This window comes from Peromyscus leucopus, chromosome 4 (assembly GCF_004664715.2).
Source record: "Peromyscus leucopus breed LL Stock chromosome 4, UCI_PerLeu_2.1, whole genome shotgun sequence".
Taxonomy (NCBI): Eukaryota; Metazoa; Chordata; class Mammalia; order Rodentia; family Cricetidae; genus Peromyscus; species Peromyscus leucopus.
This window is the reverse complement of record NC_051066.1, coordinates 81,356,478-81,374,598: the sequence shown is the minus strand read 5'-3', so window position 1 is coordinate 81,374,598 and position 18,121 is coordinate 81,356,478. Positions and strand designations below refer to the sequence as shown.

General features: G+C 40.3%; 1 protein-coding gene across 1 annotated transcript in view; it reads right to left on the bottom strand.

Annotated features, from left to right (window-relative positions):
• The window catches only part of Dcdc1 (doublecortin domain containing 1), a gene marked incomplete at its 5' end in the record, with an annotated part of 409,318 nt that overhangs the window by 57,723 nt on the left and 333,474 nt on the right, over positions 1–18,121 (bottom strand). Inside the window, 2 exon segments of the mRNA XM_037204436.1 lie at positions 2,506–2,684; positions 8,554–8,677. Coding sequence (XP_037060331.1) covers positions 2,506–2,684; positions 8,554–8,677 — 303 coding nt within the window.

The following is an 18,121-nucleotide window of genomic DNA, read 5'->3' as shown; positions in this document are numbered from 1 at the left end:
TAACAAATAATTCAAGACATGTGCATGTTACTTGACATTCTTGATTAGCTACAGCATGTCTTAATGTGCTTAAAAGTGGTGAAACCTTAACTTATCATGATTTGTTGCCAAGAATCTGTCTTCCTTTAAAAGATACATTTTCAATTTTTAATATAATTAAATATTAGACTTCATAATTCATAATTAAATGTAAAATTTCATACTGTATACTGAATGATATGGCATGCTAAATAAACATGTATTCTGTGAGGGATTTATAAAAGAAAACCTATCTATAATATTCCGATCCTTTTCTCACAGAGCTGAACACTCTAAAATGTAAATAAAAAAACTTAAAGACGATATTCATTTTTCTCTGTAATGCATTATTTGCTTAATGATTCTATTATGAATCTAAACCTAAACAAATTTTAAACAATGAAGATCAGGAAAAGACTACTTGATTAGAACATATCTTCATTCTGATTTTCAAGTCAGAGGACTGTTCTGGGTAGTTTTATAATCATTGTATTTTAGGAAATGAAAACCGGATCAAATACAATCCATCATTCAGGAGTGCTGCTTTGGCGCCCACTGCAGGTGGTGTTGACGTGGCTCGCTAAAGCTTTCATCCTCATGTGATAGGGCAGGCAGCACACACACAGAGGTGACTATAACACAGAGAGGCAGGAGTTGTCTTCCTCAGGCTTTGTAGATGGTGGAACCAATACCAACAGCAGATCCTCGAAACCATCCACAATGAGTTGTTACACAGCTGAAAGATGGCTTGTGGTCAGAGCAGTATGGTAGTGCAAAAATGGATTTTTATCATTATTCTAGCATGCTATACATACACACATACATGTATACATACATATGTACATGCATATATACATACATGCATGCATATTCACAATAGCTCAACTTTAAAAAATACATTTCATGTTAATGCAAACAAAGCATTCCATGTGTTAGTAAAATCTTTCCCTCTGGAAGATATTTAGCTTGGGTCTATTGAAGGAAGCCCAACAAGCTGCCTAACTTTGGGGTGCCATTGCACAGACTCCAATGTGTCCCTTCTGGAGATAGGGCCACACAATCATGCTCTCAAATTAGCTGTTGTCTTTCCATCTAAACCTTTTGTTAAGCAGTATTTCCATGCAGCTCTGGGATTGTTATCAATGATTCTGTAAAAAACTGTCTTAGTCAGTAAGGAAACATTGAACTCTGTTTGGGAGGATTTTCTTGTCAAATAAATGTCTGATTATTTTAATTATGTGGGCAAAAGTAATTCAGGGGGTGGACAAAGTGGTTGTCTCCTTTCTGAACAGTTGAATCAGGACATGTTCCACAGGCAGAGAATTCAGACAACGGGCAGTCCACTTGTTCAGGATACTGTTCAGTTCCAAATTGTCGATCCCTCAAAATACTTTTGAATTCCTTGACTGAGCTAAGTGCTTAAAACACTGAGGAGAGAAGATGTTTCCTGAGTATAATTTATAATTACAATTAAAGGTACACAATAAGAAAAAAACATAAATGTAATAGTTTATAATTACAATTAAAGGTGCATAATAAGAAAAAAAGCATAAATGTAGAAAGGGATAGAAATGATGTGTTAACTTTGGATGTTTAGAGAAAAGTCATACTCTCTTTAAGGGCATTACCCTCACATCTTACATCGAGCAGAATGAGCTAATTATGAGATGTATGCGTCAAAGATTTCAATTTCAGGCTTGACTTTACTTTGAAGATTAATTTTTTACTTTATCATCTTTACAGGCAGTTCAGTGGACAGCCAATCTGAATGTTACTCATTGTTCAGTGATGTATGAAGTATATTTAATCGATGTGAAGAGAGTAATATTAAACTATTATCAGCAGCCTCAGATATCCTAAATATCTCAGAAGAAAGGTCAAGAGGTAACATTGCTGGTAATTATATGAGAAACAATGTGTTTAACTCATTCTTCCCATCAAAGCTTTTCCACAATCCATAAAATAGAGCCATACAGCAGGTGAATTGTCTCCCGTGATAGAGAAATACAGGATGTTTGGGATGATTTTATTTGCAGGGTAACTTTCCACTGCAGATCAATGCTTTCCTGGTACTTCAGTGAACTAACTGTGTGTCTTAAATAACCCAAAGATACAAGAATAATTATTTACAATAATGCTTCACCAATTTAAAAGCTAAATTTAACAAGCATGCTGGGAATTCACTTATGTCTACATACACTAGTAAAACTCAGACAAAAGCACTAATTGAGAACATAGAGCTGTTTAAATTGCAGCCGCTACTCCTACTAACTCCTTCTTCTGCTCATGTGTGGAGGAAAAAGAAGAGATCAGTTTAAGCTCCTGACACAAAAACTAAATAACATTGTGTGTCTATTTTCATCTTTAAATAGGACCCTTTTTGAATCAATATGTGATTCCTCCAGAAAACATTCAAGTTGAAGACACATGTCTATAGAACCTGGAAAGTGTACTGAAAGGTGAGTATGAATGGGTTTTTGCTCTTACTGTGATTTCCGCCCCAGTGAGATGTCTGAGCCAATAACGAGGGGTCTGCTCTTTTTCTTATCTCCATTCCTGAGAATTCGGAGTCTTACAGGGCCACACTGCCCTGCTTTCTTACAAACTGGCCTCTTCATGGGAGGGCTCTTTGGCACCAGGAGACCTTCTATGGGCCAGTCAAATGCCTTCAAAAATGAGTGAGAAAAGAAATAAGAGAAATAATTATTTTGAGTCTTTTGTACCTTTAATCCTTCATTCATTTAGCAAAAATTTATTGGACATTTGAGCTGTTCCAAAGAATTGTAGGTATTTCTTTGCATAAACAAGAAATTCAGTGATTTTTTTTTAGTTAAAATTGATCACTTTTTTAAAGGTATCCAACTTTTAAAATTTTAAATTGATGATTTTTTTAAATATCAAAGGAAAGAAACATTTTAGAAAAGTAGAAGTGAATTAACCTCAAGATTCTTTGGTTTTGCTTTTGTGTGAAGTATTTTTAGTCAGTGTGAAGGAAATAAAAAATGTGTGAAAAGGAATTTTACAATAACCTGAAATGATATCATCTTAAACTAGATTAAGATGGCGGGGCAGACCACACTGGAGAGGTGTTAAAAAGCAGAATAAGATGATGAAGTAATAATACATTTCATAATTCCCTTTGTGGAATTTAGTGCCTTTATATTTATTTATATAAACTTCTACTCATATTATTAATTCATCCACTCCTCAAATAGTTATTGATTGTTTATTTTAGGAACAGAAATAAAACTAAAAACTGGATAGAATAATCTATACTTTTAAGGATGGCAGAAACTTACTTAGACATCAACTGGAAAGTCATGATAACGAAGGAAGGCACTGCAGAGAATCTCACGAGAGGAGACCCTGACTCTATAAGGTCACACCACAGTCCTGAAGGTTTAGAATGTAGTTGCAATACTGTGTCAATCCAAATGGGGTATTTCGATTTGTCATATTTGTCTGTTTGGGTGCTGGGGGTACAGCTCCTTTGGTAAGAGTGCTGGCCTTAGTGCAGCAAAGGATCGGTAGAAGTGTGCATATCAGATACGAAGCTTAGTGGAGCATGATGTGTGGGAAATGAGGAAACCAAGGATGGCTCCCAGAACACCTGGAATGGTCGGGAAATACAATTGCTATCCACAGAGCTTAAAAGGAGCAAGCGGAGTGAATGGAAGAAAGAGTGATCACAGATGATGTTGAGCAAAAGACAAGCTCGCTCCCACCCCTGGCTCCCCTTCCTTTCTATCACTCTTCCTTATTTCCTCCCACATGCATTAGCAACTGGCCTGGTGGCGTCCACCATCCATCTGTACTGCCCATTCTGAAAAACTCATCATTCCATTCTCTTCAACATGTCAGTTTGTCCACCATGCACAGTGTTCTCCTGTCTGGTGACACTCCATATCTGGTTAAGTCTTGGTATCTGCGCTCCTCCATCTTATTCTTCTTTGCATGTTGACTTTTGTTGACCCTCTGCCATTGCATGTACATTTAAGTCAGCTTTTCGGAATTTGTTCGCTATATAAATGTTCTATGTGCAGTTAAGGAAGTCCCATTTTGCTGTGTTTTTAGGATGTAAGATGGCATATGGTGGTAGCTTAGAGACAGTGTGTAGCATGGAGACCTCAGCTTCAATCTGGAGCATCCCCATTAAAGTGCTAAACTTGCATTGGGTTATACAAAGCTCTTTTGAATGTATCTGGGTTTATATTACTTGTGTTTGCACCATCTATGTGTCAATTACATTAATTAATTTTCTCATTTTAAATTAATCTAATATTTCTGCATAATGGTTGACTGATGTTTATTCAAACCAGTCATGGTGTATAGCCTATAGATTGCTGAATTCAGTTAGCTAATATTTTCCTTAGAATGTTTGCAGATGCATGTAACTAGAATTAGCACATAAAGTTCTTATAGTATCCTCATCAAGGGTGGTATCAATGTTTCCCTAGCTTTGCGAAATGAATTGGAAGATATTTCTTTGATTTTTGTTTGAATTCTGAATTTTTTGTTTGTTATGTGTTTGGTACAATGAATCAGAAAAACTAGGCCATGGTGTAGTTGTGGGGTTGACTTAACTTTTTTCCCCCATGGCTGGTGGACCACTCAGGTTTTCTGTCTCTTTTTAATTAAATTTATGTCTTTATTGGGACGGTGCTGTGGGTGTGCAAAGGTGTGTTAGAGATCAGAGAACAACTTATCTGGCAGTTCAGGTCTCTTCTTATAACATGTAGGCCCTAGGGATGAAACTCTGGTTATTAGACTTGGTGGCAAGCACCTTGACCCGTGGGCCAGCCAACCAGCCCTGTTTCTTTCTTCTTGACTTTTTAATATACTACTTTTTGCCCAACAATTTGATCATTTTATTAATTACTATCATTATTAGCATATAGTTATTTATAATATCCCTTTGTTTTCCTAGTTTCTTAGCAGCTATATATTCTTATTCTTTTATTCTTATCATTTTATTCTTAGTATTATTTCATTTAATCCAAATTCTCTTAGTAAGTATGGCTATGTGTATATTTTTATTAATATTTACAAAGAACAGATTTTTTTCTTTTGATGCTTCTGTGTACATGTGCCATTTAGTCTGGTTTGTTAGCTTTTGATTTTATAATTTATTTTATTTCCTTTTTCCTAATTTTTGCATTTTTTGTGGTATTAGTGGCCAAACATGGGGCCTTATGCATGCTAGGAATGTACTCGGCCACTGAACTACATCTGCAGCCTGCTACCTAATCCCTAACAGTTCATTCTTACTGTTATTCTTCTAACTCCTTAAATTGAATGCTGCTCTCATTAGTTTTTCTTGCTTTTTAATTGTAGGTGAATGAGAAACTCTGTCTGTAAAAAGAACAAATAGACAATCCCTGAAGATAGAAATCCAAATTATTCTCTGGTTTATACACACACACACACACACACACACACACAATGTAACAAAAATTAAAATATCTTAAATCTTGTCCTCATAGTTTTTTTTAATTGGTTTTTGTTTGTTTTTCTGAGACAAGGTGTCACTGTGCAGTCCTGGCTGACAAGGCATCATCTAGGTAGCCCAGGATAGTCTTAAACTTGTAATCTTCCTGCCTCAGCTTCCCAAGTGATAGGATCACAGAGGTTTGCCAGCATGTCTGGTTTCCCATCCAAGACATTTACTTTGCCCTTCATGCAAATAGAGAAATACAGCCCCAGGATAATGACGGACAACAAAAACATGGATAATTAAATTGGCTGTGGTTGTTTCTCCCCCTCCATTTTCTCAGTTGGAATTCTAGTCTTCCCACTCATTTCTCCATTGGTCTTTTCTGTGTTCAGGCCATTCTACAGCACAGCTGCATTGTCAGGAGACTCCTAAGGGGTCCGGGTGCTCCTCAAGTGGATAATTTCTCTTGCTTTCTTTTTCACTCATCTCAAATACAGAGATGTGTTGGTTCAGAAGTCAGCTCTTAACCAATGACTTCAGATTCTCCACAATATTGGTCCCACTGTGTCTGTTAGTGATAAATAACAAAATCTTCGATTTTCTTGTTTGTTTATTTAAAGTTGTGTTTCTCTCCCCTCCCTTTCTTTAAATTGTTTCTGAGTTTGCCTGACATTTCAAAAGACTGCACGTCATTGGTAGAAGAGTTCCTGGTCCATATGTAGATGCAGTGCCCTGTCTTGTGTCTTCAGATCCCCATCATGCATGCCCTTTATCATCTTTGGTCACTGAAAAAAGTCATAGCTCAACAGATTAATAAAACATGCACTTTTAATTTTCTTCGATCACTGGTCTATCCGAATAGATATATTTTAACTTATTAGTTTTATGATCATCATGTAGCACATACTAAAATCTTCAGCCTCTTTAAACTCCCTAATTCTAATGGTTTCATCCTTGAATAGGAAAAATCCATTACTCCATGTCTTTGAAGATTGAGAACTGTAATTTCTCAATTTAGAACTTTTCTTCAGGGTTTGAGAAAATAACCTAAGGGTCCATTCCTATAAACAATTCCTAAATAAACTAAACAATTCCTAAATAAAATGAACAAACTAAAACCATTGGTTTATTTAGAATAAACCAAAAGAATGTATTGGTTCTCTGTTTTTTTTTAAATCAGGCTTAATATGTTTTAAGACACTGATGTCCTGTATACATGAAATTTTGTAGCTTATTAACTACATTTTACTAAATGTTATTAATTTCCTTTCAGGATAAATAGTATCTAAACAGTGGCAATAGCATGGGATGAGTTCTCAGATCAGCTGTCTGTTTTTCGGCATGTGCACAGCCTGAGACACCATAAGATAACTTTGCATTTCCACAGTGTTTGCATTTCAGATCTCACTCTATTTTGAATAGCTCTTGTCATGAAATTCAAAGAACTGGATACTCACTCAGTTCAGCGATTGTTAGATGGTTTTCCTAGATTCAATATTGTGACTCAACATTCAGGCCCATCCAGGCTATCAAGCCTGACTTGCTTTTCCTCGACATTCAGTTTTTACTGCTTGGACATAGAAGCTTGTTCATAGATTTCTTCTCTCTCTCCTCACTCTTGATTCATCACCTTGACCTCCTTTTTCTGCCTTATTTTCTCTTCTCTTACAGTCTATACTTAAACTGTAAGGTTTGGGCACCAGAGACCACATCTATTTTCCTGTTCCCATCCCTAACACCTAAATACATTACAAACAATAGAGACAACATAAACTTGGAGATCAAATCTGGAATAAAATTAATGAACACATGCCTGAAGTGTTCTGAATTCCACAATAGGAATGTCAAACTTCCAAATCCATTATGTGAAGAAGGATTTGGAAATGTGGGTCTTTCAAATGAAATGGACGCAGATTTGAAGTGAAATGGATTGTATTTAATTTGAGCTCGCTGCTTGCTAAGTCCTTTCTTCCCCAAACATTTCAAGAAGCAGCAGGACCCCAAAACCCAGTCATTTTGGAAGACATAGTCCATCCATCTGACTCCAGCTAATTTAATGCCTCAGTTCTTTCTCTTCATTTTACAAGTAAGGGCCAAAGAATTTGGGGGGATAGTCTGACACAAACAAGGGTGAAGTAAAGACATTTTTAGATAAGTGAAACTTATCTACTAAGTACTAAAGAAAGGTATGCAGGCCAGAAGGACAGTAACCTTAGGTGGAGGACCTGAGATGTAAGGGGAAAACTTTAGAATAAGTGGAAATACATATTGACTGCATGCAAAAATGTTAGTATCTTGTGGAGATTTTAATGATAAAACTTAAACATATGGCAATAAGTAATTCCTCATTTCAGAAATCATAAGGTTGAAGTTAACTATTCTAATGTTCCTATTACTTGAAAGAAGACAAAACATGTTTCTTAACTTTGCAATTTGGTCATTCATTTATGCAACTTAGAATGTTCAGGGTAATTACAATAACACTACCCCTCCAAAGAATGGAAATACAAAGAACAATGTACAAACCAGTAAACAGAGAAAAAAGCCATGGTAAAAGAACAAAAGACTGGGGTGCGGGAAGGTAGGCATGAAAAACAGAAGGAAAATAGAAATTCAGGTACATGTGGAGTTAGGACAGACAAGGCTAAAGGCTTTAGTTCAGAGAGGATGACATAGACAAACATTCTAATGTGATTTTTGGACCCATTCTAAGAATATACAAAACCAGAAAGTAAAATGATGGAAAAAAAACATACCAGCCATATGATAACCAAAATTTGGGATGCTTTTCATTGAATACTGAGACTTTTATTAGAAATACCCAGAGTTTCTACATAATGACAAGTCTGACTATAATATACTATTCTCATCATATGTATGCCTAAGACCTGCATTTCAAAGTATATGAAGTAAAATTTGAGGGATTACAAGAAGAAAAAAAAAGATCAATTTGTTTCCATAGTGAAAGATTTATATACCTCTTTTCAGTAATCAACAGAATTAACAAGACTTTTTTATATTGAAATTCAAAAGGTACATGGGCATTTTCAGAAGGCTAAGCAGATACAGGATCTTAAAGACATATAATAAAGTGATACAACCTCATTAAGCTGGCCATTGGGAAGGACTGGCCACATGTATGTGAGCTTATTCCAAAGAGGATTCTCAACTTTGGAGTGGTTCCACTGGCCAGGCTTCCTGATCGCTTTATGCTTTATGGCCCACCTAAAATGAAACGGAAAACACAAGGTGGGGTGTAGCAAGGTTAAATGCCATTCCAAGTCACTGATATTCAATGAACAGCTGCCACGTACTAGGAAAAGACTCAGTTTGCACTAAGATTCCCTGCTCCGCCCACCCCCAGTCTGGTCATTTGCTCTTTACAAGAAGACAAATGGAAGTAATTTAGAAATAAAGGAATTAATTATAAAATAAAAATTATAAGACGAAGGAAACTGATTAAGTTGAGCCAAAGGTGGCAACGTCATAACAGGAAAAAGCCTGAGGCAAAAGACAAAGTAAATTATTTATAACAACATAAATAATAATACAAAAATAGAAAAACCTGTGGGAATAGAAAAACAGCGAAACTCCTAGATGGGCAAAGGAAAACTATGATCTCACACTTATTGTGGGAGATACTATGACATTGGCAGCAGATTTCAGGCTACTGGGTGAATTTTAATTGTGTGTGTCTGTGCGTGTATGGGGCTGTGTGTGTGTGTGTGTGTCTGTCTGTCTGTCTGTCTGTCTTTGTGTGTCTCTCTGTCTCCTCTCTGTGTGTATCTTTCTCTCTCTGTCTTTGCCTCTGTCTCTCTGTCTCTTTCTCTCTCTGTCTCTCTGTGTGTGTGTCTGTCTCTCTGTCTCTCTGTATCTTTCTCTCTCTGTCTCTGTGTGTGTGTGTGTCTGTCTGTCTCTCTCTGTGTCTCTCTGTCTCTGTCTCCTCTCTGTGTGTGTCTGTCTCTCTGTGTCTCTCTGTCTCTGTCTTTCTGTCTCTGTCTCTGTGTGTGTGTCTGTCTGTCTGTCTGTGTGTGTCTCTCTCTGTCTCTGTCTCTCTCTCTGTCTCTCTGTCTCTCTCTCTCTCTCTCTCTCTCTCTCTCTGTGTGTGTGTGTGTGTGTGTGTGTGTGTGTGTGTGTGTGTGTGTGTTTATAGTACTGAGCACTGAATCCAAGGCCTACCAAATGCTAGGCAAACCTGCAGCCTGTAATCTTTAAGCAATAACATTGTCCCTGAACTCAGGAGGTTGGAGCGGGAGGACTAGAAGGCCAGGCAGGGATATACAGCAAGATCCCATCTTGAAAACCAACAATTAATTAAAATATTCTATCATTGAAGTTAGTAAAGGTATTTATTACTACTTATACATATTATACTCTGCTTACAGAGAATGTCTTTCTCAACAATTCCTGTAGTATTAGTAATATTTGCCACATATGAAAAAAGTAAACTTCGATAGAGCCACATATGGGCAGTACAAGCCTGATGACTGAAGTTTGGATCCTCAGAACCCATGTGAAAAGCTGGACAGAGTAGCCCGTGTGTGTAAGCCCAACACTCCTACAGAGATGTGAGACAATATAGGATATTCCCCCAGAGGCTTGTAGGCCAGCTAACTGGAGTGCACAGTGCAGCAGCAGACAAGAGAGACCCCACCTCAAGTGTAAGGGGGTACCAACACCCAAGGGTGTTATCTAACCTATACACACACACATTGAGACATGCGTATGCCCTGACCCATGAACAAATACACACACACTGTTCATACATACATACACAAGAAGAAACAAAACATTGTTTTAAATTTACATGTACCATGGTAAATCACACACACACACACACACACACACACACACACACACACACACACACACGAAAGCGTAAATTCTACAATATCAACAATATAATGTTTTTAAAAGCATAGTGACTTTCTCAAAATGCTATTTTACCAGTTGGAGGAAAAAACGACCACTAGCTATCTGGTAAGCAGTTAAAATTATGGCTGTGAAAATGTATAGGACATACCTAGAATTACAGTCAAAACAAATTTATACTGCAAAGGGATGTTTGTGAGTTAAACAGACGGACTGGCAAGATGGCTCAGCAGTTAGGAGCATGGCTGTTCTTCCCAAGGACCTGGGTTCCAGTCTCAGCAGGAGCTGGGCAGGACCATGCCTTTTCCTGCTTACAACCAACTGTGGCTAGCTGCAGTTCCAGGGAACCCAATGACCTCTTACAGCTTCTGCAGTCACTGCACACACGTGGTGCACAGATACACATGCAAACAGAACACCCATACACACAAAATAAAGTTAAATAAATCTAACAACAACAACAAAAGGAGCTAGAGAAGGCAAACCAATAAAGCACTCTCTTAAATGATATTTTTTTTTATTTGAATTGTCCCACAAAAAATATATGAGAGGAAATACTATTAAATAGAACTAAACATTTTAGAAAATAAAACTTCAGTAGAATGGTTGAAGAAATGTTTTAAATGAAAAATATAATAAAAATCGTGAAACCTCTAATTATAATATAATTATTTATGGTTTCTTAAATCCCCAAATTAATTTTCAATGTGAATGTCCTTTTAATGTTAAGTATGAGAAATGATTATTTTTAAGAAAACCAGAATTCTTACATCTCTTTCAAATAGTACAGATTAATAAAATTTCAACAAAGATAAAATAGAAAATAAAACCAAACATTTGCTATAGAAAAGATTAAAAATGAGGGTAGAGTGTGTATGTGAATATTACTGGTAGAAGAATTCTGATAATGAGGAAAAAGCACAGTCCTACCCAGCTCCATGACAGACTGACCAGGACAAGGAGACTCACATGCATGCCAGGGTCTGCCCCAGGCTCCAAGGAGAAAACATAGGCACGATTATGGTGAGCAAATGTATGGAGCAGTGAGAGAGAGAGAGGAGAGAGAGAGAGAGAGAGAGAGAGAGAGAGAGAATGGCCTCATGTTCTGTGGACAGGGGCATAGCTGAACAGGTGAGGCCAGTGAGGAGCGGGCTGAGACGGGTAGATTCATTGCCACCCAGGGTCACAGTGATGTCTGGGCCTGGGCAAATGGTGGGGCCCATGTCTGGGTTCCTGGCCCTGTTGCAGTCACTGTCTGTGTTGATGTCCATGGGTCCTGATACCACCAAAGGCTCAGAGGACAGGGCTGCACAAAGTTGGCCCTGGCCCTCACTGACTGCAGTACTAGGGAAAACTGATCCCGCCCCTTACCTACGGAAGCACTCAGGAGAGAGATCCTACACCTCACCTGGGCAGCACAGTAGAGTTGACCCTATAGACAGGGGTGCAGGTGAGCCAGCCCTGAGGGCATGAGGGTGAGATAGCTGGCCACACCCCCCTCATCTGCCAAGTGGTGGTGAGGGTAAAGGAAAGATGCCTTTCCCCTCTCCTCCCTGCCACCTGTGGCGGGTGAGGGAACTGACCCTCCCCTTACCAGCTGCAGTACGGGGAAAGCGGCCCTGCACCTCACCTTGGCAGCCCAGTAAAGCTGACCGTATCGACAGGGGTACAAGCATGTGAACAGGCCCTGAGAATGTGAGCTTGGGAGATCTGGCCCCATCCCTCATCTGCCATATGGTTGTGTGGATGGGGAAGAGATGGCCCCTACCCCACCCCCCATCCCTCATTGCCTGCTGTGGTTGGGAGAGCTGGCCCAGGGGTTACAACAGTGGGAGAGTTGTTTCTGTCGCTCACCAGCTGCACTCGGGAGAGTGGCCCCTGCACCGCCCCTGGACAACACAGTAGAGCAGCCCTGCTGGTGTAGGTGTGGGAGAGCCGACCCTGAGATCATGAAAGCAAGAGAACCGCCCTGCTCCTTGCTCATCACTCACTGCAAGGGGTGAACTGGAAGAGGCAATGCCTGGACATGAGGACATGAGGACAGGGAAGAGCTGGCTGGCTGACCAACCCCGCAAACTACCCAGGCCCAGAAATAGGGTTATGAGTTGGTGTGTCCCAACATCAACCCCATCTGTGATCCGCTGGAGCATGTGAAGGGGCTGATCCTGCAGACCCAAAGCTGCAGGATCTCCATGACACACACCAACAACAGGATATCCAAGAGGAGTACCAGTGAGGGTCCAGTATCGATGGTGTAACAGAAACCAGAGGCCTCGAACCAAAGCAATGACTCTTTGCAATGAATACTTGCAATTAAAGATACATGAATAAAAAGAAACTGTGTGACTCACTGTGTCACATTATAGCTTCCATGATGAGATTTTTCTTTCTTTCTTCTTTTTTCTCTTAAATTTTATTTTATTTTTGGGAGGCAGAGGATGGATATGAAGGGACAGGGAAATGAATGGGATCGAAATGCATGATGTGAACAACACAAAGAATAAGTAAAAAAGAAAGTTAAAAAATTCAGATAATGTAATTTCTGAAAATATTCAGACTTGAAATATAGATATAGGAAGTAGAAAGCATGTTCTCACCCACATAATTTAACAGATCATGGAAAAGAGCATTTCTGTGCTATGTAAATATTCCAAACCATGAGACAGAGAAAGCCAATTAATTATTTCTATGACAGGTTGAAAACCTCCATAATAAATTCAGTTGCTGGTTATTTAAGAAGAAATACAACAATGTTATTTATAATTAAGGATGTAGCACTTCTAAATCAATATTAATCAATAAAATATAATCTTATGGCAGGAGACTAATCACTGTATATAAGTCAAACTGATCCCAAGGATAAAATTATGGACAGTTCTTATTTTAATCCATCACTGAGAATAGATGATACATTTATTTCAGGACAGCATCCAATTTTTCAAGCAGAGATGATGACCTGTAGAGACCAAGAATTTCTAAGATCATCCAACCCCATCAAAACTGTATGTACTGTCTACCCTACGTTGAAGAGCCCAGCTTTTCAACAATCCTACTGCAACCTTACAGAGCACAGAAACCAAGAGATGGCAACATTTCCAACCAACCAAGAGGTGTGAAGCTGCGAGCTGGCTCTCAGGAGCCAGGGCAGTGATAGGATATGACCTCCGTCCATCTTACATTCCCCCTCTTCCCTTAGTGGAGCCTTGTATGGATTATCTGAATATTCTGTCATCTCTCTCATTATGGATCTTAGATTGTTAGCTACACAAAAGACAGTAGACATCCAATTACATGGGAGGGAGTTTAAAGAGAAATAGAGAATGAACAAGACATTCAAACAGTTCAAGTGTTATAGAACAACCCTGGAAGATAGGAAGCTCCTGCTACTGCAACTTGGAGTGGTGAGAATGTGCATATTTAGGCTCACATTGATTTTATTTTCTATTTTGGATACCTAGCCATCTCTAAGAAACTGGGTATTTTTGACACATTTTTGTGTGGCACTTTTATCCTCCACATGTCAAGTCACTCTGGGCCCAGAGGAAGGAAGCATCTAGATCTCACTCCTCCTAGCCTTTTCTATATTATTCTTATTCCATACACCCCTCCCCAAATATCCCCAGACGCTGAGAAACACCAGCTATTCCAAACCATTGCATAGACCTTCTTGACAGAGCAACAGTTCCTTTCATACCCATGTGAGATTCACAGTTCATCAATACAGCCTCTCTCTTGTTTTATACTCTATCTATTGCCCTCGTGATATCTGAGCTATCACTATGACACACTTGCATGCTTTGGTGTCGGTAATTCCCGTACTCAGCAGAGTCTATGCATAGGTGCAAGCACATGCGTGTTGAGCGACTCTGTCTAGACAAGTGATGGTGCAATACTTTTACTTTCAAGTTACTTTTACTTGATTAACTTTATCAGTGCTGATGGCATGGTTATCTTAAGTAAGGATTTTATTTCAGAACAGTAATCATTGCAAAACCTTAATGATCTAAACTGATAGAGACTCAGGCTGACTCGCAAAGGCTGGCTTGCAGACAGGTCAATATGTCATGTTAGCACTTCTCAGTTTGCAGTATAGCTCTGTGCTCCCACTTCCTGTAGCTAGGAAGAACAGTGGGAAACATCACTCAGGTAGGCATCCACTTTGTAGAAAACATACAGATAAAAGAGGTGTGTGCGTATGTTCATACATGGGCAGTGATTAGGAGTTTGGCATGTTGGTGAAGATGTTTCGAGAAAACAATAGTGGAAAGCATGGGTAAAGGACATGGAATTTTGGGGAAGAGTTTGTTGATAGGACATGGAATTTTGGGGAAGAGTTTGTTGATAGACTTAGGGAGAGGATCCAAAGCATTTGATTTTTTACTTCTTATGTCAATGCACACTGTAGAACATGCATCACAGAAGAGGTTCCTCCTAGAATGTTCACTGACTTGATATCACACCTAACATTGCCTCAGAATAAACCGTTTGAGAGATGAGAAGGTGTAACAGTGAACCACAAGATTCTCTTCTCTGACATTATACATCATCACAAGAAGTAGCTGGCTTGATGGAATGCAGAAGCAACACTGAAATCTGGAAAGGTCCAGCTTATGGGAAAACTTGCAGGTTTGGGCTGTTATCTTAAAGGGTCAGTACACGCAGTGACTGAGTGAGGTCTAGCATTCTATCTTCAATCACTAGAATTTGGGGTCCAGAAACCAGTAGTAGAAGAAGGCTGGCCCTTACTTCCAGTGACCCAGTTCAGAAGTTACTCTCTTACTCACAAAGCCTCAGACTTTGAAGTGTTGTAATCCTGATTTCACCGTGGAAAGACCTGCCCAGGGATAGAGAAGTCTGAACTAACCTATAGAAGCTTTAGTTAGAATTATTGGCTACTCTGAGCTTCTCATGTTGGTAGATTGACAGACCAATGGGACAGTCACTGTCCTGATGGAGAATTACTATCTGTTGCTATGAAAACTAAAAATTGTTCCTGCACTGCAGAGGTGAAGGGATGAAACCCAGGGGACTTTAGGAGCTTCTGTGCCCAGGAAAAAGTTAATGGACAACGGTAGCAGTGAGATTCTGATAAGGGCAAGGAAATTAAGGGCTGGTACCTACCAAGAGTAAAGTTGTTAGGAAAGTAGCCTGCACTAGTCAAAATATTGGCCCAAATACATTTTCTTTTTACTTTGATTGATTCTTTGTGGATTTCACATCATGCATTCCAAGCCCACTTATCTCCCCGGCCTCTCACATCTGCCCTATACCCTTGCAACATCCTCCCCAAATCAAAACCAAATTTAAAAGAAAAACAAAAAACCAAACAAACCAAAGAAACAAAAAAAAATTTAAAAAGGAGAAGAATTTCCTTTTTGGAGACTGCAGTATAGCCTGGTTAGTCATATAATATAGATGAATTTCTAAATGGTCTTATTAAATAAAAAACACAGAGCCAGATATAGGGCTAAAGCTGAGAGATATCAGAGAAATAGAGAAAGCCATAGCTAACCTCACCTCACCAACTCTGCAGCTTCCAAGTGCGAGTTTTTTCCTGTCTACCCACGCCTATATGCCATGCTGTTCTGCCATCTGATTTGCTCTCTCTGTCCAGCTACATCACTTCCTCTTCCTGCCCAGCTCTGTCACTTCCTGTCTGCCTGTACAGACCTCCAAGGTTAACTAGTGTTGGAATTTAAGGCATGTGCCACCACACTTGGCTCTGTTTCCAGTGTGGCCTTGAACTCACAGAAATCCAGGCAGATTCCTGCCTGCCAAGTGATTAGGATTAAAGGCATGTGCTACCATTGCCTGACTTCTTTGTTTACTTCTAATGGCTGTTCTTATTCCTCTGATCTCCAGGCAAGCTTTATTTATTAAAGCACAAATAAAATATCACCACAACACAGTTTACTCTTTAGTCCATTCATCTTTACTTGCAAGTGTTCACTGCCAGGAATCACTGGTCTGGCTCCAGGCCCCTGCCTTCTGCTACACCACTGATAATGGGCTCCAGCTGGGGCTCCTCTTGGACATCCTGTTGTCCTGTGTCATGGAGATCCTGCTGTTTTAGATCTGTAGGTTCGTCCCCTTCACATGCTCCAACAGCTCATAGATGAGGTGGATGTTGGGGTGGGTCCACTCATAGCCCTGGTTCTGGGCCTGGGTGGTAGCTGGGTTGATCAGCTTGCCAGCTTTCCCTCATCTTCATGACCTAGGTGAGCTCTCCAGCACTGCCTCAGCTAGCTCACCCAATGCAACCTGAAGCAAGGAGCTAGGCCAGCTGTCCTGCTCTCAGGCGCTCAGATCCAGGTCGCCTATACTCACATCACTGGGACCAGCTCTACTGTTCTGCTCAGGCAAGGTGCAGGCCCCTCTCTCCTGATTGCTGTAGGGGGTATGGCTGGAGTCAGCTCTCCTGCTCTCATGCCCTCAGGGATGGCTCATCTGCACCGACAACAGGGTCAGCTCTAGGGTGCCGCCCAGGCGGGGTGCAGGGCCTGCTCTCCTGTGTGCTGTAGTTGGTGAGGGACAGGACTAGTCTCCCACTCCCTGGCCTGCCTCAGGTAGCAAAGAGTGGAGGGGAGAGGGTATCTTTCCCTCAGCTATGCCACCACGTGGCAGACGGTGGAGACGAGATCAATTCTCCTGCTCTCAGGCCCTCAGGGTCTGCTCATCTGTGTCCCTACCACAGCGTCAGCTCTAGTGTGCTGCCTAGGTGAACACCTGTGGTAAGGGGTGGGGCCGTCCCTCCCAAGTGCGAGGGGTGGGGGTGGGAGTCGGGGGGGCAGAGGCCCAAATATATTTTAAATGAATAGAGAAAGGATGTAGCTGCCTACCTAGAGTCTGAGGACTAGTGAGAGCAGAGAGGGTTGAGGCTGGATTTGTCAATTACCACATCTTTGCATGGCTCCAAGGATTGGCCTGAGGCAAGAAGCTGCAGTTCCCCTCTCCCAGGCCACCCTCCCAGAATCTCAGCATTTTTATTAGGTACACTTGGTCAGAGAGGCTGAGTTATTGTACACAGCTGAACCATGAAGGCAAGGTTTGTGGTATTCTGCTGGATCAAGGAGACAGGTTTAATTAATTTCAGTAAGAGCAGTCTCTGAGGGGAGCAGTCTCATCTTCAGGCCGTAAATATCCAGGGAGGGATAAAAAGCCATAGTGGACATTTTCTACACACACTTTCAACACCCACACATGGACTGGAGGAAGACTTTGCCTTCCCTCTGAACCTCAACCTGGGGTTGGGAGTGACCTGAGGCTAGGATCCTTGGCATGCCATGCCCGAGTCAACAGCACACATTCACTCAGGACCTCTCCTCTGCTCCCCACGGTTAATCCTTTCTGAGTCACTTTATGGCAGTCCAACAGACACTAACACTGAAGTACTAGACTGTTACATCTTTTCTTGAAGCAGCATTGAGGGCTCTTATTGTTCTTTGAGGTCTGGATATCCTTAGAGGCCCAAGTAGGTATATGGCACATAAGAGGTGGGTTGGAGAGGACTCAGTTTATGTGCCTTACAACTTGCTTGGCTTCCTATTTCTACTCTACAAGCTAAAGTGTGTGTCAAGGCCACCATTGTGGTCATAACATTTCCTAGCAAAGCCAATTTTCTCATTTGCTTCATGAGACAGAACAAGGCATTGGCATACACTTCTCCTACCCGCTAAAATAGGTGCCAGAGTGAGTTCCTTTTATGGGGCTGGCCATCAGTCCATTATTTTGTGCTGAGATAAAATATTCCCCTATGAGGCATGGACTCTGGATTTATTATAACTGGGTAGGAAGGTC